The 20,968-nt window shown below is 36.7% G+C and overlaps 2 protein-coding genes, 1 non-coding gene and 2 pseudogenes across 4 annotated transcripts; all 5 read left to right on the plus strand.

Annotated features, from left to right (window-relative positions):
• Positions 1–762: 762 nt before the first annotated feature.
• Positions 763–3,886, plus strand: LOC137723156 (cyclic nucleotide-gated ion channel 1-like; annotated as a pseudogene). The gene is made up of 7 exons (XR_015961666.1): positions 763–955; positions 1,110–1,509; positions 1,647–1,877; positions 1,970–2,253; positions 2,424–2,535; positions 2,652–2,906; positions 3,189–3,886. The product of XR_015961666.1 is annotated as a cyclic nucleotide-gated ion channel 1-like (transcript).
• Positions 3,887–8,620: 4,734 nt separating this feature from the next.
• On the plus strand, positions 8,621–10,848 carry LOC137723153 (uncharacterized). Its single transcript, XR_015961667.1, has 6 exons — positions 8,621–8,844; positions 8,999–9,431; positions 9,569–9,799; positions 9,892–10,174; positions 10,356–10,467; positions 10,584–10,848. It is a non-coding gene; the product is annotated as an uncharacterized LOC137723153 (transcript).
• A 149-nt stretch (positions 10,849–10,997) lies between these two features.
• On the plus strand, positions 10,998–11,369 carry LOC148697538 (cyclic nucleotide-gated ion channel 1-like). The gene has a single exon (XM_088691949.1). It carries the CDS (start codon positions 10,998–11,000, stop codon positions 11,367–11,369), a length of 372 nt encoding a protein of 123 aa, XP_088548075.1.
• A 4,698-nt stretch (positions 11,370–16,067) lies between these two features.
• On the plus strand, positions 16,068–16,808 carry LOC148697539 (actin-93-like; annotated as a pseudogene).
• Positions 16,809–17,982: 1,174 nt separating this feature from the next.
• Positions 17,983–20,027, plus strand: LOC137723652 (dol-P-Glc:Glc(2)Man(9)GlcNAc(2)-PP-Dol alpha-1,2-glucosyltransferase). Its single transcript, XM_088691950.1, has 6 exons — positions 17,983–18,373; positions 18,494–18,582; positions 18,812–18,953; positions 18,985–19,226; positions 19,493–19,635; positions 19,721–20,027. The coding sequence occupies exons 1-6, from the start codon at positions 18,284–18,286 to the stop codon at positions 19,978–19,980; spliced, it is 966 nt and encodes a 321-aa protein (XP_088548076.1). The 5' UTR covers positions 17,983–18,283; the 3' UTR covers positions 19,981–20,027.
• Positions 20,028–20,968: the final 941 nt, after the last annotated feature.

The following is a 20,968-nucleotide window of genomic DNA, read 5'->3' on the forward strand; positions in this document are numbered from 1 at the left end:
TTATTTGTACTATCTATCTAATAAAAATATGATCCACGTGTGTTAATGGACCTTACCTCTATTAAGTGTAACACTACTATTTTTTTTTCCTCCTTGGCTATCCTTCCTTTCTTTTCTTTTTTCTTTCTCCCTCCAGTTTTTACCGTTCCTTGTAGAGTACTTTACCTTTCTCTTTTCTTTTTCTTTTTCTTTTTCCTTTTTCCTTTTTTTTAAGTATAACGATCAAGTTTCTTTCTCCCACCAGTTTTTCCCGTTCCTTGTAGAGTACTCTACCTTTCTCTTTTCTTTTTCTTTTTCTTTTTCCTTTTTCCTTTTTTTTAAGTATAACGATCAAGTTTCTTTCTCCCACCAGTTTTTCCCGTTCCTTGTAGAGCATCCCACCTCTCCCTTTTCTTTTTCTTTCATTTATTTCTTGACGAAAAAAATCAAATAATTAAATATTGTTGACAAGAACTTCTGTTCTTTCCTTGGGAAAGTGAATAAGTGGAAAAATAAAAGAATAGAAATAAAGAGAAAACAATATGCAAGCGACTACTAAAATCAGTAAAAAAATATTTTTGGAAAAATTAAACCACTAGGGGAAAATAAATAAGAAAAAAAAATCCTTAGTTCATAGTTTTATCATTTATCTTTCTACAAAAAACAATGACGATGTCATGTAGTTGAGTCAAATAATTAAAACGCAAATATGGGTTATCACACTTCTAGTTCACTCTTCTGGGATCCGACCCCTTAACTTGTCCATTCAACTCCTAGCCTACTTATTCTCCATCATGAAGTGGTTGTAGTTAGCATATGTACTTTGTTGTAACTTCAAGAAGCTCGTCATTCGAGTCTTTGATAGCTAAGAGGATCTTCTACGCATCGTAACTTAGTAAACTTAAGTTATGGTGAAATCCGATGAGCCAGTTTCACAAACGGAGAGCTCCGATGACAGTTCAATCAACCTTGCAAGGTTTCATATTTCTTTTAATATCTAACATATTTTAGTTTTCTATTAAAATTAAAACAAAGGATTTTAGCATTAGATCATTATGGTTGTTCGAAATAGGAATAAACAAATCGAATAAATGAATTTCATGTTTAATTCTTGTGTATTAATTTTTCAGCTTGTCAGGTGAAAAAATTTTAGAGCTTGCAAAAGGGAAGTATGGCAAGAGAGATGGAGGAAATAGATCAACGTGGTCAATACAATGCGATAGAAAATCAATACAACGTGCTATCGCATTGTACGTTCCCATCATGCTTTATTTTGGCCCGATGCTTGTGGACCCTTTGTTCTTGTACGTTCCCATCATCAATGAAAATATCAAGTGTCTCGCGTTAGACGATAAATTAAAGATTATAGCTATTGTTTTGCGATCATTTACAGATCTCCCTTTTCTACTTAACCTCCTCGGTTATGTGCTGCCTACCTGGTACATATCGTCCATTTGGGCTATTCTCCTAGATGACGCCATACCCGAATCCCGAATGTTTAACATTTTAGCTGTTCTTCCTATTCCACAAGTAAGCCAATTACTTTTATGGGGTAAATTATTTTTCGTAATCTCTTAAGTCATATATTAGGAATTAGGATAATTTGATTTTGCTGATTCTGTCACACAACACTTTAAGTTTAGCTATTGGTTTGCATTTGTGTACAGATCGTAATTCTAATTTTCCTTCCAAAAACGAGGAACTCAAGATCTTTGAATATAATGAAGTTTTTGAACTCACTCATTCTATTGCAATATGTTCCACGAGCTTATCCAATGTACAGAGTATGTAAAGACTTTAACAAGAAGACCCGTGAACGTAGCACAGAACTTGCTAAGGAAAAGAAATTATGGATTCCAGGTTTATCAAATTTCATCATGTACATCCTTGCTAGTCATGTAAGTTATTGTCTTATCTTAGTTTATTTTAACTGCTCCCTAAGTTGCTTGTAAATATCGTTGAGCTACAAATGTTTTTCTTGGTTTGTTAGGTACTCGGGGCATTTTGGTACTTTTTTTCTGTTCAGCGAGAGATAGATTGTTGGATCTCTACTTGTCGAAGTGAAAATGGATGCAACTTAAGTACTTTACAATGTGATAATACTCCGTTCAGAAACGTCACACTTCTAAATGATTTATGTCCAACAAATCCACCAAATCCAATGGCATACGATTTTGGCATATTCGTTGACAGTCTTCAGTCTGGCATAGTGGGAACAACAGATTTTCCTCAAAAACTCTTCATGTGTTTGTCGTGGGGCTTACGAAATTTGAGGTTTGTCCTACATAAGTATTTTTATTCTTAGATATTGCATCATTCACACGAATACACCAGTGCATGGGATGTGCCGACGTTTAACTATCAAGATTCAGTCACGCAAGCCGTCCAATGAGTTGTCCCTTTTCAAATATTGTTTTAATATATTGCTCCAATGAATTCTGCAGTTCTTTTGGTTCAAACCTCAACTCTAGTACCAATGCATGGGAAAGCGTCTTTGTAATTTCTATTTCGATCAGTGGCCTGCTACTATTCATGTATCTGCTTGGACATGTGCAAGTCGGTGATGAATTATATTTTTTATATCTGGTTTTCTTTTCAGTAGTTTCTACATAAATGCATGTAAATTTCAGGATTTAATAAACTCAATTTCAAACCTCCATGTTGTGGTGTAGACATTTATGCAGACAATTAGCAGAACATCTCAGATTTGGCAGCGGATGCCAGTCATAGTTCCACGAATACAGTCCATGGTATCTGAATATGGTCTTTAAGGGCGGGGGGTAAAACTTGCAATTTGGAAATTGGTAAGCGAAGCACTTGAAAAGGACGAAGGGCTTGCTGCAGAGAATATCTTCTCGTTACTTCCTCGGGAACTTCAGAGACGTTTGAAGTGCCATCTCTTCTTGGCTACACCTACACTAACGAAAGTAAATTCCTAATGTCCCATCTCTGTCAATTTCTCCATATGCATAGCTCTATTTATTGCTCTATAAACCTGTGGCAGTAGATGGTTTTTCGAATAATCTAGTTAACGAATTCAAGCTATTGTATAGATAGGAGCATGAACTCCTCTTTGAGTTCTTTAGGCGTGCTTTCGTGAGTCTACTTTTAAACAGTTGATTATCATCCGTCTTAGTAAAATGATGTTGCTTATTGGATCTTATCGATGTAGTCTTAAGTTTCTAATTACATGTATGAATTAACCCCAGTTGCCAGGGCTTGAAAACAAAGACAGACAAGTGTTGGATGCAATCACGAAGGATCTTGAGCCAGTTAGCTATGCTGATGGTACCTATATTATTCGAGAGGGGGAGCCACTAGATAGGATGCTCTTCATCACGCAGGGCATTGCACTTGCTTACAAGACTGGAACTACTGGTGGCGAAAGTGGCTCGTCAAGCACTACACCTATTGCGAAAGGTGAGGTTTATGGAGAAGAACTTATGGCTTGGGCGGCAACATCTACCCAATTTTCCGGCTTACCCATCTCAGGCCAAACTGTGAAGTCCTACGAAGAAGTTGAAGTCTTTGCAATCAGGGCTACCAGATTAAAAAGTATTGTCTCTAGGTTCTCGACGCATTTCAACACAGAGGATATTACTATGGTGTAAATAACTAGTAACTAGATTTTTAATTCAAATTTTTTATACATTCAGCTATTTTTCAAATTTAAAGAATTTAAACGTCATCTACTTTCCTCAACATTAGCAAAACACAAGAATACCTGTCAGGTTCAATTGTACCACAATTGTAATAGAGAAAGTTCTTTAGGTGAGTTTCAATGGCTGTTACAGTCGTAATGAAGGTTTAAGCAGCAATCCAAAGACTCCCCTCAACAGTTCCATTGAGAAATTGACTAATACTGTCGACTCTCGACCAATACAAAACTAAGTTGCAATTCGTCTGAGGGCAGGTCTAGAGGAACTTCCTAACCAAAGATTGGTCCTATAATAATTCATCACTATGTTTTTTTTTGCTAAATAGGATCCAAATTCAATCACTCCAAGTAATACCAATCATGGAATCGAACGAGAAAGAGTCGGTTTCCTTTCCTACTTGCATTGAACAGATTCAAACAGGAATCCAAAAATATAGCTACATACAATGCAAATGCCAAAGTCAGAAACATCTGATCAGATGAGAAACATAAAGCAATTACTAAACAAGCTCATAAGTGCCAACTAACAACACATCAACACGAAAATTTATCCACAATATCGATCAAATTCCCTAATTATAGTCCATTAAAACCAGCTTTCTAATCTAAATTTCTACACATAAAGAAAAAGAAAGCGCTGTGGTCCTGTAATTTGTTGCTATGCAGCGTGGGCTAGCTGATTCGAAATATTCACCGGTAACAACCAAATTCAAACTTGGAATTCAATTTTTCCGGATTTTATCGGAATCCAAACGGAGGATAAGAAAAGGCGGGTTAGGGCAGAGGATAAACTCACGAGCTGTCTGACGCGGAGAGCCTGGAGAAATTTCCGAGCTAAGATCGCAGCCATGGCCGGTGGTGGCTGAGTCGATGGGTCTTCGTCGACGCCAGTGGATTCGATTTGGGGACGTGAGCAGGCCAGTGCCAATCCTGCATTTTCTCCCTTTCTGTCGATATGGGGCCTGTGCAAGCCAACAGGATCCTCTCCGGATCCTTTTAGCTGAGATAAAATTTGCGAATTTAATTGTTTTTGTTGGGGTTTGATTGGTTTTTTTGTTGATTGGTAGTGAATTTTGATGGGTTTTGATCGATTTTGGCTCCGTTGCCTATTGGACTCATCGTTGGTGCACTTGGCCAACAACCCATCATTTGAACTAACATCAACCCAGCCAGGAGTCTTGGGCTGCCATCTTCTCCTGTACCCGTTGTCGTCGACATCGGAGAAGTTCCCAAATCGTCGTCGTATTGGTCCGGATCTGGTTGGTTCGACGCGGCGGCGCTTTGGTCGGTGGCGTCCTCGAGGAAGCTGAGATCCTCGTCGTCGTTGTAGATCGAAAGTGAGTCACCGTTGGGGGTGGGAATCGGTCGCTGGGGATATTTAAGCCTTCATTAGGTTTTTTGCTATTATTTTTACGAAACTAACTAAAATTCTCTAAGAGTTTTAGTTTTAATTAAAATGATAAAAAATGTTATAAATAAATAGTACTAGGGATGACTTTTTTCACTTTCTCTCTATTTCTCCATGTTCCATATTCCATGGAAGTGATTGATCGTGCTCCTTTATTCTACCTCCACTCCCCCAAATTTAGGTTGTGGCTCATTACTTGAGCCTTAATTTTTGGACCAACATAGTGCCTTCGGCACCTACATCTTTTAGTGAACCTGTTCAAGATGAAATCTTTCTAGGATTATACAAGGATCATATTTCCTTGTGTAAGCTTCCAGGATCATATAATATCTCTAAATCATAAATTTCATAAATAATTGCGGAGTCTGGGTGATTGGTACTTTAGTTGGAATGTGGTAAAGCAAACTGACTGCCCATTTCCATGCCATCCCACCTGGGATTTGGATCCTCTAAGCCAAGGAGAGGATTATCTTGATCAAGTAGTGTGCGTCGTTCGATTTTTATCCAACAGCTATAAACATAGGGGTTCCTTTAAAGTTATATTAATTATAACTGTTGGATGAAAATCCAACGACCCACATTGCTTGATCAGGAGGATTCTCTCCTTGGGCTCAGGAGAGGATCCAAATCGTCCCACCTGCTATCATATAAAGCTCACTGCTCTACGACCTTTCTTTATTGAACTCAAGAAAACTTCGAACTTTCTAGTGGACTATTCCCAACTTTAGATCTTTAGATCTTTATTCCTGGCGGAAATCTTCCCTTATTGTTTATGCTCCTCTCCCTGTAGACATTGAGTAGAAGCTAGTGTCTATCAAACCCGAAAAAAAAATAGAGACAAGGTGTGAAGAAAATAGAATAGCAGTTTATACTTGCCATCATGTTACAAGTTTTTTACATAGAGGAGGAGAGAAACACTTTTTAGTATAATGTTCTTTGTGCTTTCAGTGTAGTAATTGTTCTTTTGATGTAAACATGTATGCCATGGATATCTTGTGTACTTTGCTTTCCAGAAAAAAGATTTAGCAACGAAAATACGGAGACTGGAGACAAGATGAAAGTTTAATGATCTTCCTCCCCTTGTTGCTTGTTTGCTCACTTTCCTCGAGGTTTTCGAAATATATGTATGTGCAACTGAGTGCCTAAATACCACGAGTTTGGCATTACGGCATCAAAATCTGCTAATCTTTTTTGTTTGAAAACAAGTGGTTTTCTGTCATTTTCCATACTGAACTTGTTATCTGACTGGTTTGAACTTTGGAAGACAATTGCAGAGTCTGTGGGTGACTGGTACTTTGGTCGAAATGCAGTAAAGCAAATTGACTGTCCATTCCCATGCAATCCCACCTGCTATCATATGAATTTCACTGCTTTCTCACGAGGTTGATTGAACTCAAGAACGCTTCCAACTTTCTGGTAGGTCCATCTGTAGAAATTGACAATGAAGGTGTGTAGCAGAAAAAGGGAAAACGAAAAGCAAAAACGGTTTATGCATTGATATTACATTTTCACATGTTACATAGAGAAGAAACACATCCTCTAATTTCCATATCAACCAGATGAAATGTTTTCCTTCAATGTAGTAGCGATACTTCTTAAACAGCTTTATGATGTTACTATGTTTGTACCTTGCTTTCTGGATTCTCATGCTTGCGTTAGTAGTAACTATTTTTTTCGTTGCAATTTTATGATTATATCCTTTGATTATTTTTCCCCAAAGTTTATATTTCTGTTTCTCTCCGGGTGGGGAACCAAAGGTTTTAACCTTCAATTGCCCGTGAGGAAGATGCCTGGCTTTACAGAGTACTCTTCATTTAGTTGGTTGCCAACTACAAAGGAAACAGATGAATCGTTCAAATTTTATCGGATGTCTTGAGACTTTGAAGAACTTCATATGCAATTTGTAGTTTGGATCCCTTTACATCTTGAGGTCATTTTATCCTGTATTGCTTCTGAATTTTATTTTTAACGTCTTGCTTTGCCTCCCACTGTTAAGTCTGTCAAAAATATGTTAAATTTGCTATCGTCTTTTGTGAGAAATTCTTGGTCCGGCAACGGACCACGTGTCCGTGCGGATCCATACACATAAGACACATCATGCCCCATCTCCTGATTTGTCATGCTAACCTTGGCCCACTCTTTGGTTCCAACCCCTCTAACATGTTTCTAGTTTTGGGTGCCGAATAGAAGACCTCCTCATGGCCACATTTTAGCAAAAAAGTGAACCTCAACGCACCACATCATCAAATTTAATAAATCTATTATACAATTTGAAGGTGAAGGGTAAAGTGAGACACAAGAATGTTAAGAGATAAGTGGTCTTAAAATGAATTTTAACGAGCAAATTGGTGCTTTGAACATCTATAGGCAAGCATAGTGGTACAAATTTTTGTCTCTTAAAGTGAACCTCGCATGTGCTACATCATCAAATTTAACAGATTTGAGTAGAATTTGATAGTGGAGGTAAAAATGTAACACAAACAGTTAATTTCATAGGCAAATTAGGTCAAAATGACTATTGAGGAGCAAAGAGGGATTTCAAGCATCCATTGGAAAACATTGTAGTAGTTACTTTATGAAAGAGTTTTGAAGAATCTGGGAATCCAATTCTTTCATTTGATCTTACTTCCGACACACAAAACGGTGCAATGTGTCTTGTCCAAAATGTCTTTCCCATGTACAAAATTGTGTTACAATGCATCAACATCTTCCTCACCTCAAATGTTGTCAAGACATCGTAGCTAATAAAAACCCTCACTTTCATCAATTACGTACGATTATAAGGGGTTTCATTGTTACGATACCTCTTATCATTTCAGGTTCGCAGAGTGCCGATGGGCATCATTTTCTCACATGGGAAAGATATTTTGGAAAAGATCCACACTAGAAGAGAGTAGACAATAAAGTACAAATGCTAACATAAATCTGTATCATCTATTTGTACCATTATTTGTACTATCTATCTAATAAAAATGTGATCCACGTGTGTTAATGGACCTTATCTCTATTAAGTGTAGCACTACTATTTTTTTTTCCTCCTTGGCTATCCTTCCTTTCTTTTCTTTTTTCTGTCTCCCTCCAGTTTTTACCGTTCCTTGTAGAGTACTCTACCTTTCTCTTTTCTTTTTCTTTTTCTTTTTCTTTTTTCCTTTTTTTTTTAAGTATAAAGATCAAGTTTCTTTCTCCCACCAGTTTTTCCCGTTCCTTCTAGAGCATCCCACCTCTCCCTTTTCTTTTTCTTTTATTTATTTCTTGACGAAAAACAATCAAATAATTAAATATTGTTGACAAGAACTTCTGTTCTTTCCTTGGTAAAGTGAATAAGTGGAAAAGAAAAGAATAGAAATAAAGAGAAAACAATATGCACGCGACTACTAAAATCAGTAAAAAAAAAATATTTTTGAAAAAATTAAACCACGAGGGGAAAATAAATAAGAAAAAAAAAATCCTTAGTTCATAGTTTCATCATTTATCTTTCTACAAAAAACAATGACGATGTCATGTAGTTGAGTCAAATAATTAAAACGCAAATATGGGTTATCACACTTCTAGTTCACTCTTCTAGGATCCGACCCCTTAACTTATCCATTCAACTCCTAGCCTACTTATTCTCCATCATGAAGTGGTTGTAGTTAGCATATGTACTTTGTTGTAACTTCAAGAAGCTCGTCATTCGAGTCTTTGATAGCTCAGAGGATCTTCTACGCATCGTAACTTAGTAAACTTAAGTTATGAGGAAATCCGATGAGCCAGTTCCACAAACGGAGAGCTCCGATGACAGTTCAATCGACCTTGCAAGGTTTCATATTTCTTTTAATATCTAACATATTTTAGTTTTCTTTTAAAATTAAAACAAAGGATTTTTGCATCAGATCATTATGGTTGTTCGAAATAGGAATAAACAAATCGAATAAATGAATTTCATGTTTAATTCTTGTGTATTAATTTTTCAGCTTGTCAGGTGAAATTTTTTTAGAGCTTGCAAAAGGGAAGTATGGCAAGAGAGATGGAGGAAACAGATCAACGTGGTCAATACAATGCGATAGAAATTCAATACAACGTGCTATACAATCTATATTGTTTGGGATAGGATGTTTGTTCGTCATCATGATTTATTTTGGCCCGATGCTTGTGGACCCTTTGTTCTTGTACGTTCCCATCATCAATGAAAATATCAAGTGTCTCGCGTTGGACGAAAAATTAAAAAAAATAGCTATTGTTTTGAGAGCATTTACGGATCTCGTTTATCTACTTCAAATCATCTATTTTGTGTTGCCTACGTGGTGCAAATTGAGCTTTATGGAAGATCTTCTAACTGCTGATGAGTTTTTCGTACTACACAAATCCCTAATACAAAACATTTTAGCTGTTCTTCCTATTCCACAAGTAAGTCAGTTACTTTTCTGAGGTAAATTATTTTTCGTAATCTCTTAAGTCATATATTAGGAATTAGGATACTTTGATTTTGCTGATTCTGTCACACAACACTTTAAGTTTAGCTATTGGTTTGCATTTGTGTACAGATCGTAATTCTAATTTTCCTTCCAACAACGAGGAACTCAAGATCTTTGAATAGAATGAAGTTTTTGAACTCACTTATTCTATTGCAATATGTTCCACGAGCTTATCCAATGTACAGAGTATGTAAGGACTTTAACAAGGAAACACGTGAACGTAGCAAGGAACTTGCTAGGAGAAAGCAAATATGGATTCCAGGTGTATTAAATTTCATCATGTACATCCTTTCTAGCCATGTAAGTTATTGTCTTATCTTAGTTTATTTTAACTACTCCCTAAGTTGATTGTAAATATCGTTGAGTTACAAATGTAGTTCTTGGTTTGTTAGGTACTTGGGGCATTTTGGTACTTTTATCTGCTCAGCGAGAGATAGATTGTTGGATCTCTGCTTGTCGAAGTGAAAATGGATGCAACTTAAGTACTTTACAATGTGATAATACTCCTTTTAGAAATGTCACACTTCTAAATGATTTATGTCCAACAAATCCACCAAATCCAATGGCATACGATTTTGGCATATTCATTGACACTCTCCAGTCTGGCATAGTGGGAACAACAGATTTTCCTCACAAACTCTTGATGTGTTTCTCATGGGGATTACGAAATCTGAGGTTTGTCCGACCTAAGTATTTTTATTCTTAGATATTGCGTCATGCACATGAATTTTTTTACCATACCGGTAAACATGGAATGTGCCCGTGTTTGACTATCAAGATTCAGTCACGCAAGCTGTCCAATGAGTTGCCCCTTTTCAAATATTGTATTAATATATTGCTCCAATGAATTCTGCAGTTCTTTTGCTTCAAACCTCAACTCTAGTACCTATGCATGGGAAAGCGTATTTGTAATTTTTATTTCGATCAGTGGCCTGCTACTATTCATGTATCTGCTTGGACATGTGCAGGTCGGTGATGAATTATATATTGTGTATCTGGTTTTCTTTTGAGTAGTTTCTACATATATGCATGTAAATTTCAGGATTTAATAAACTCAATGTCAAACCTCCGTGTTGTGGAGTAGATATTTATGCAGGCAATTAGCAAAACATCCAAGATATCGCAGCGGAAATCAGTCATATGCCCACAAATAAAGTTCATGGTATCTGAATATAGACTCCGTAGCGAAATACAAGATGAGATTTGGGAATTAGTAAGAGAAGCACTTGAAGTGGACGAAGATAATCCTGCGGCGAATATCTTCTCGTTACTTCCTTTGGAACTTAAGAAACATATGAAGCGGTATCTCTTCTGGGCTACACTACGGAAAGTAATGTCCTATCTCTCTCAATATCTCCATGTACATAACTCTATAGATAGGAGCATGAACTCCCCCTTGAGTTCTTATCGATGTATTCTTAAGTTTCTAATTACATGTATGAATTAACCCCAGTTGCCAGGGCTTGAAAACATAGACAGACAAGTGTTGAAAAAAATCATGAAACATCTTGAGCCAGTTAGCTATGCTGATAGTACCTATATTATTCGAGAGGGGGAGCCACTAGATAGGATGCTCTTCATCACGCAGGGCATTGCACTTGCTTACAAGACTGGAACTACTGGTGGCGAAAGTGGCTCGTCAAGCACTACACATATTGCGAAAGGTGAGGTTTATGGAAAAGAACTTATGGCTTGGGCGGCAACATCTACCCCATTTTCCGGCTTACCCATCTCAGACCAAACCGTCAAGTCCCACGAAAAAGTTGAAGTCTTTGCAATCAGGGCTGCCAGATTAAAACGAATTGTCTCTAAGTTCTCGACGCATTTCAACACACAGGATATTACTACGGTGGAAATAACTAGTAACTAGATTTTTAATTCAAAATAATTATATATTCAGCTATTTTTCAAATTTAAAGAATTTAAACGTCATCTACTTTCCTCAACATTAGCAAAACACAAGAATACCTGTCAGGTTCAATTGTACCACAATTGTAATAGAGAAAGCTCTTTATGTGAGTTTCGATGTCTGTTACAGTCGTAATGAAGGTTTAAGCAGCAATCCAAAGACTCCCCTCAGCAGTTCCATTGAGAAATCGACTAATACTATATACTCTCGACCAATACAAAACTAAGTTGCAATTCTTCTGAGTGCAGGTCTAGAGGAACTTCCTAACCAAAGATTGGTCCTATAATATTTCATCACTATGATTTTTTTTTTTTTTTTTGCTAAATAGGATCCAAATTCAATCACTCCAAGTAATACCAATCATGAACTTCCTAACCAAAGATTGGTCCTATAATATTTCATCACTATGATTTTTTTTTTTTTTTTTTTTTTTTTGCTAAATAGGATCCAAATTCAATCACTCCAAATAATACCAATCATGGAACCGAACGAGAAGGAGTCTGTTTCCTTTCCTACTTGCATTGAACAGATTCAAACAGGAATCCAACAATATATGTACATACAATACATATGCCAAAGTCAGAAACATCTGATCAGACGAGAAACATAAAGCAATTACAAAACAAGCTCATAAGTGCCAACTAACTGTTGAATTGTAATCTTGTCTTGGCCCAAAGATAATTGATCCGGCCCATACACAAAGAAAGATCCATGCACATGCTAGAGAATTCTAGCAAAGTTCAAGTTGGTGGAAGAGTCTAGAAGAATGGTGAGGATTCCACCAACATACAAGATTAGTGTAGATAATTCTAGCTTAGGAAGGTAGTGGAATTATCTAGATATCTCTAGCATGATGTTTTCATGCTTCTCCAAGGTTCCATCCATGCCTATAAAAGGAGAAGGCATCCACACCATTTGGAACAACCAAGAGAGCAAGAAGTGAGAGTGTCAAGTAAGAAGTAAGAAGAAGCAACAAAGCTTCTAAGAGTGTTTGAGTGTTTCCTTTTGTACTAAGTTTGTGAGTGAATAAAAACCTTGTGTAATACTTTGAGAATTCTTTCTTTCTCTTGCCTATCAATTCCGCTGCGTTACATTATTCTTTGTAAGATAAACCTCTCCAAGTAGTGAAGCATTTTTAAACCCCAACACTAACAACACATCAACACGAAAAGTTATCCACAATATCGACCAAAATCCCTAATTATAGTCCATTAAAACCAGCATTCTAATCTAAATTTCTACACATAGAGAAAAAGAAAGCGCTGTGGTCCTGTAATTTGTTGATATGCAGCGTGGGCTAGCTGATTCGGTATATTCACCATTAGCAACCAAATTCAAACATGGTATTCAATTTTTCCGGATTTTCTCGGAATCCAAACGGAGGATAAGAAAAGGGGAGTTAAGGCAGAGGAAAAAAATCACGAGCTGTCTGACACGGAGAGCCTGGAGAAATTTCCGGGCTAAGATCGCAGCCATGGCCGGTGGTGGCTGAGTCGATGGGTCTTCGTCGACGCGAGTGGGTTCGATTTGGGGACGTCAGCAGGCCAGTGCCAAGCCTACATTTTCTTCCCTTCTGTCGATATGGGGCTCTGTGTAAGTGACCTCGCCCTTTTTTCTCAAACATAACATTCTTACTAACTATTTGTACCATCATTTGTATAATCGGTTTAATAAGAATGGAATCTACTTCCGTTTGATAGACCTTACCTCTTTAAATGATAAGTGTAGCACTACTTTTTTTTTCTTCTTCTCTTTGGCTGTCCATTAGGAATATTTCAAAAACTAGAGAATTTAAGATCATCTCCAATGGATCATGCCATAGGGCTATAGGCTCGTTTATAGTCTGAAATGAAGTAAAACCATCTCCAATGGATCCAATGGAGGTCCCGACCAAAGGAAAAAGGGACCCATTGGGCCAAACTCTAGCCCATGGCCATCAGGCTAGGCATTTGAAGCTAGCTAGCTAGCCAGTTGTCAGCAACACACACGCTAGCTAATGTCCGCTAGCCATTAGATTTGAATTTTTTAATATTGTTTTTAAAGACGAAATTTAAAAAAAATAAAAATCTAATTTCTTTTTATAAATATCTAAGTCAATTCTCACATCATTTTCACCCTTTCAAACTATGTTACTTCATTTTATTTCAATTCTTCACATTCTTTAAATTCCTATTTGAAATATTTTATTTTTTTTGAAGCAAAACAAGCATAGCATTTCGAAAAATTAGTAGGATTACATAAAGATAAGAAATATGAAGAGTTACTCATTTATAAATATGGTAGTTTAATTCAATTAACCAATAAAGTTAAAGAACAAACTTAAAAAAAACAATAAATTATTGAGGGGGCTAAAAAAATAGCCCTCTTCGGTTGGAGGTGATATATAAATATGACATGATAGTGTTCATTAAATTTTTTTTTTTTGGGCAAAGCTATAATCTGGACGGGGACTAAACATGACCCCTTCTAAGTTCTTAGAAAAGCTGTCTTCAATAACTTATGACCAAACAAGCCCGAAAGTAAATTTGTCTAGTACTGCACATGTACACTCTTTCAATCAACATGACAAAAGGTCTTGGAATCTAAGGCTAGGATTTTGATGCAATTAGTTGCGATGCCTTGAGAAAATGCTCCATTAGGAATTTCTCAAAAATTCCCCGTTTCGCCACTTTTCCATCAAAATAGATTATGCTGCCATCTGTAATGGAATTACAAAGGAAAGTATCAAAAATCTTCAAAAGTATATCCTTTTATAGGGTAATATATGGGAATATATTGACTCATCAATATGATAAAAGTTATAACCTTTTTGTAAGTGATGTGTATTAGATAAGACAATCCAATAAAAGTTACAACTCTGTAAGTGATGTATCTTAGATAAGACAATCCAATAGAAGTTACACCTCTCTAGAAATGGTATAATGAATGTATGAAAAAAGATGGTATAATGAATGTATGAAAAAGGAAAAGCCATTTATCTTGAACAAATCATTCAACGTTAAATCAATTTCTCTAGTATGTAAAATCTAGTTATGGGCATCAAGTACGAATCTATATACCACTTTGACTTAATGTAAATTTAATGATAAGCTTTATCGAGGAAAGTCTCCAAATTAGCTTAAGAGAAAGTACTTCTCCTAATTAACCTTTACGAGAAGTTGCAATTCTGTTGAAATGGGATGATGAATGTCTATCAAATGAGGATGTATTCCTCATGACAAGTCAATGATTTCTACATCGTCCAAGGGGTTTACAACCACCACAACATTGGATATTACGCTTTAGATATATTATGCTTCAAATTTATTTTTAACTTCCTAAATACCACAAGTTTTGAATTATGCAAAGAAGTAAGTTTGCCTAGCCACATGGGCAATTTCATCCTCCAAGAGGATAGGCAAATGAGTAGACAAACCTATATATTCACCCAAGTAGAAAACATTCCCTACCTCAATGTGAATGGATATATTCAATAGATCACTAAAATTGCACCATTTTTTTTTCTTTTGTTCAACACCAAACAAAAGAAAAATTCGAATAATAAAATTGTGCCTTCTTAGTTTCTCTAGTCTACATAAATGTTCTCATGAGACAACTATGTTTATATTACAATTTTATCTACTTGGTTTGCATAATCCCTCAAAATGATCTAAGGTCAATGATGCATGAGCGTCTCATGGATCCATAAACACTATTTTAAAGATATCCGCTTAACTATGCCTAAGCACCGATTTGCAGTGTCAATGGTGAAATCAATTGTGGAGACACGTGCCCTGTCGAGAAAATCACCTTTGGTGAGCACAATTTTATGAGAATAAGACTTGGTGGGAAAAGACAAGACCGATCCTGAATACTACCTCTTTATTTTAACTTTTGGCTACTTACTCCAAATAAAGAAAGTAACCTTTGGTGAGCACAATTTGACGATTCGTCCTAAAAAATATTTAACATCTAGCAGCTAGCATCTAGTTCACTCTTGGACAACTCAACCCCTTAATTTGTCCTTTCAACCCCTAGCCTCCTCATTCTCCCTAGTTAACATAAGTATTTTATCAGAATTTCAAGAAGCTCCACTCTTTGATAGTTCAGAGGAACTTTGATGAACCATTTCGAAAAATTAAGAGCTTCGATGCCAAGTCAATCGACTTAACAAGGTTTTATATTTCTTTTATTATCTCTAACATTTTTTTTTCATCTTCTAAAATCACACAAGAAAGATACTTTTTTGCGACCCTCTATTTCCGACAGGGCACACAACCATCGCAAATTCTCAGTAATATAGCGCGGAAGGTTTTTGGGAAAAAAACTTTTGCGACTCTAAGTAACGTTGCAAATGATGACATTTGATACGACACCCTGCACACATTTTTTAATTTAGCGCCTCATTTTTCATAGCACGCCCTATCTTTCGATGAAACATATTTCACCGCTTTCAATTTTCGGTTAAGTTACTGCAGTGGAGCACTGATTTCCAATTTGCTTCTCAGATCTACAATCAGGCTGGCCCAAATAAAATCCTCTCTCTCGCTCCGAGTTGCAGTCGAGTACCGATTTCCAGTTTTGATGAAGTCATCGCTCATCGCCAAAGAGTACCCCAAAGAAATTGATAAGGGCCACCAAGGAGCGCGCCTCCGTCAGTGAAACCATTTCAACTGTGATTCATGTTTTCTATGTGCTTGTGTGCAGGTATCGTTCTTGACTCTGGAGATGGTGTCAGCCATACAGTCCCTATTTATGAGGGGTATGCTCTTCCACACGCCATCTTGAGGCTTGACCTTGCAGGCCGTGATCTGACTGATGCCTTGATGAAGATTTTGACTGAGCGTGGCTATTCATTCACCACCACAGCAGAGCGTGAAATTGTGAGGGACATGAAGGAAAAGTTGGCGTACATTGCTCTTGACTATGAACAGGAATTGGAAACTGCTAAAACCAGCTCTTCTGTTGAGAAGAGCTATGAGCTACCTGATGGTCAGGTGATCACCATTGGAGCGGAGCGTTTCCGGTGCCCAGAAGTCCTCTTCCAACCATCCATGATCGGAATGGAGGCTGCTGGTATTCATGAGACCACGTACAATTCCATAATGAAATGCGATGTTGATATCAGGAAGGATTTGTATGGCAACATTGTTCTTAGTGGTGGTTCGACCATGTTCCCGGGAATTGCTGACAGAATGAGCAAGGAAATTACTGCATTGGCCCCAAGCAGCATGAAGATCAAGGTGGTTGCCCCACCAGAGAGAAAGTACAGTGTCTGGATCGGAGGCTCCATCTTAGCTTCCCTCAGTACATTCCCGCAGGTTTGTTTCTTAATACATTTACTTTGTTTCTTAGTACATTCCCGCTGGATTATTTGTAATTTTTCTGAATATGTTTTTATTCACAGTGATCATTTACTAATCCCTCTGCATCTGCAAGTTTTTTTTGGTAGAATGTTGATTCTGGTTCATCTAATTTTTTCCTGCACATGAAATTTCTGACGTGCAAATGATGCTATCATTGGTATTCTTCAATTCAATCGATGAAAATTATAATGATGTTCCAAAAATAAAAGGGAAATATGAACAACATATGCTAACAGCAAATTGAAATATTTTTAGTTACAATGAAAAATAAAGACCAATCAGTGGTAAGAGTTTCCAGGTTGAGCATTTGGAAAATAGATTTTCACACGTTTTATTAGCATTATTTATTTATGACTATTAAATTAAGGAGGTGTATTCAATTGAGACGTTGAGAGACTAATGGATTTATAAATTTATGGATTTTTATGGAGTATTGATTTGTAGATATTCTATATAAAATTTTGATTCAATTCCTTCGAAATCGCATGGGGAGAGGTGAGATTTGTGGATGCTTAAAATACATTACAAAATCTTTTCAATTCCCTCTAATTCCTTAACTTTCTTAAATTATTTAAAATCAATTTCTAATTGAATACATCTGAGATGTTATAAATTTCTTTAAAATCCTAATTGAATACACTCAGATTTCTAAGAATTTTAATAAACTATTTTAAAATTCTAATTAAATAACCTTGAATTTCAGAGAATTACTTAAAATCCTGATTGAATACCTCTAGATTAATTAAAAGAATTAAAATACCTCAAAAATACACCCCTCGAATAAATCAGTTGGAATAAATGGTTATAATTAAACAGGAGTGTACAAGATTAAAAGAAAAAGTCCAATGCTAAGTCATTCTCAAACGATTGACCAAAAAGAAAGGATAGTGCTATTCAGTATTCACATACTCATTTATTTTTTACATTCCACACACGTTGGTAATTTTTGACCATTAATAATCTTCAATTTATTCAATTCTGAAAATTGAGAAGGTGTGCGAGAAGTAAACATAAATGTGAAAGTCATTCTCAAACTCAAAGAAAAATAAAAACATCTTCTTTTTTTAATTTGATGATTGAAAACATTTTACTTTCAGTTGCCCAATAATTTTATTGTGCTCCAGGGTATGTTGTGAATCGAATGAACGAAAGCTTGACTGCTTCCATACGCGGCCAATAATACCAATAATTTATGTATTATATATATAAATTGTTTTTTTTTAATAAAATGTATATGGTTTTTAAGCAACTGTCGATAACCCCCAATTTGTTTACAATTAGGGCTTTGCAGAGTGGGGGTAAATCAAAATTGGACTAGCAGGAAGGACTTGTTAAGACGTCGACGGGAACACTCTCGCCTGCCGAACCCTAACCAGACCTTCATCCGACGATCAGCCAATAGAAATTTGGGATTCAGTAGTGCTGGTCCCAGTTGATACCACAGCTCGGGATGCTGGGCCACACTTTCCATTGCCTTATCCAAGGAACCAAACAGACCCTTTGGATTTGATCCTGTAACAGCAGAGAAACATGGGTAGGATTGCCGTGGCCACGATTGTGAGCCTGTGGATAATTCCCATCTCCATCCTCGTCAATCACATTGTTCCCGAGCCCTACATGGTAATCCCCCCAAGGCAGCAACTTTCGTCGATTCAATTCAATGGGAATTTTTTGTATTTAGATTTTTGGGTTGTGTGAATTTTGTTTTGAGGAATTGGTAAATAAATTTACGATCTGTAGGATGAGATATTCCATGTACCTCAAGCTCAACAGTACTGTAATGGCAATTTCAGAAGCTGGGATCCCATGATCACCACTCCTCCTGGCCTGTATGTTTACCATTTCTGAATTTCTGAATTTTTTACTTTTTTGTTGTTAATTTGCTTTGAACTTTGTATTCCGCCAGCTGATTTGTAAATGCGAAAGACGGGTTTTAATTACTTTTGGCAAATTAATTGGCTTTGATATGTTTTGAACATTTGATTGAGAACTTAAGAATCATGTTGTATCACAGTATTTAGCAGGGAATCTAACATGTGCAACGCTAAACTTTTGCAGGTACTATCTTTCACTAGCTCATGTTGCGTATTTGTTTCCAGGCATGTCATTGGTAAAAGCAGCCCTGTCGTTTTCTGAAGGCTGCTCCACAGCGATTCTTCGCTCTGTCAATGGTGTTTTGGCGGTATTTTGCACATACCATGTTGTCTCATACCATGTCCAAATGTTGCCTTTACTTCTGTTGTCTCATACCATGTCCAAATGTTGCAGGTGCAAAAGATGCTCATGCAGTTTCTCCGCATTTTTCACAGATCTTGTATTTTGGTCTATTTTCTGCCCTTGCTATGGCTCCTACACTCTTTAGTTTGAGACAAGTTGTAGATTTATTCCGGTCAATGTGGAAGAATAAGTTCCTAACCTTCTTTCAGATGTCTTTGGCACTCAGTGCTGGCTTCATCGCTGTCCATTTTTTCAGGTCAGGCCTATTTAACATTTGAGCTCAATGCTTTTAGAATAATAATTGCATTCAATTTATGGACGAGGAAATAGGTCAGCTGATATGGAGGTCAATTTTTCAATTGATATTTGAGAAAAGCAACTTTTCAAGTGTTTGTTTTAACGTTTTCTCCAATTCCAAGAACGGTGAATGTTTCCTGTGCTGTTTTCACGTCCAATACAGCATAGACATTCATTCATAACCTTAATGTTACAAATCATGATGTAATTTCTTGACTGCTGCAGCATAGCTCATCCCTATCTTCTGGCTGACAATCGGCATTACCCTTTTTATCTTTGGCGGAAAGTCATCAAAGCTCATTGGTCAATGAAGTTCCTTCTAGTCCCACTTTATGTTTATTCATGGCTTTCCATCGTCACTAGATTGGGTCGGTATACAGCTCTTGGTCATCATACGTGTCAATCCTCCTTGTGTTTTTGCCCCTAAGACTTGTTTCTGTTTCACTTCGGCAGGGAAATTTCAGAGGAAGATCTGGGTGCTGGCATTTTTCTTGGCTGCTGCTGCAGTTTTGGTTCCCGCACCGCTGATTGAGTTTAGATATTATACTATTCCATTCTTTTTCTTGATCCTACATTCCCATACTGATGATTATCGAACTTGGCTCGTCATGGGGGTCCTGTACATAATCGTTAACGTCTTCACAATGATGATGTTCTTGTATCGACCATTCCATTGGTCCCATGAGCCAGGGACCCAACGGTTTATATGGTAGGTGCTAGCTAGATTCACCCATAGATTCCAAAAACCTGTTCAGGTCCATAGAAATTCAAAACCTTCATACTAATCAGATCGGCGATGCCGATGTAGCGTACTTGTGATCCATGCTTTACTTTTCCTTCTTGTTTTTGAAACTCGGTTGAGTATCCATTGCAGCATTGTATAAACTGAATTCATTTATAGGAATGAATGAAAAGCTTTGTTTTTCCTTACCCATATGAATTTGAATCATATATTTATTGTTTCCATCTCACGTTAATGCGGAAATCCAGGCTGTTTGCTCAATAGTTTTTAACATTCGAAACAATAACGCGAATGTAGACATGTAAAATTGATCACATGATCGATAATATCTAGTAGCAATGGGCTCTACCACTTCATGTGGGACCGACTTGCACTAAGCAATGTGTCTAAATAGCCTTGCTTATGTTTACTTAAGCGAAAATGAGAAAATGAATGAATAAGAGGGTTTAAAAATGCGAGAAGGAAAGGGAATCAAAACAATTCTCTCTAGTCGATTTGATTCTTGATTTTTAGGTATTTGATAACGATGGAAAAAGTTGTATTTTTTCGATCCTTTATGTGTAAGTAAACCTAACAAAAAGTTAACGAGTAAAATGATTCTCATATCCATATTTTAGTAAACAAGGGAACTCAAGAATTAAAATAATTCAAAGTCTCATTCCTTCTAAATTTTTTGGTCAAACCTCATTCCTTCTAAATAAGGATGCATTTTTGCTCAACTACATTAACTTTCGTGTATGTTTATTATATACCTTATTGGTTGCCATGTGTTACATTTTCTAACCCCTAGTAAACTTGTTAAGTATAAGGACACGTGTCAGGTTCTTAGGTGAAGATGAGTATCACCATAGTTAGTGGTGGTGAACAAAAATACCCCAAATGCCGTAATAGAAAACCCAAGAAGAGAAGACACACTGCCCAAGGGTAGATCAACCGATCTATAACACATTGAGCCACTA

Source organism: Pyrus communis, chromosome 4 (assembly GCF_041283825.1).
Source record: "Pyrus communis isolate YQ-2024b chromosome 4, ASM4128382v1, whole genome shotgun sequence".
Classification (NCBI taxonomy): Eukaryota; Viridiplantae; Streptophyta; class Magnoliopsida; order Rosales; family Rosaceae; genus Pyrus; species Pyrus communis.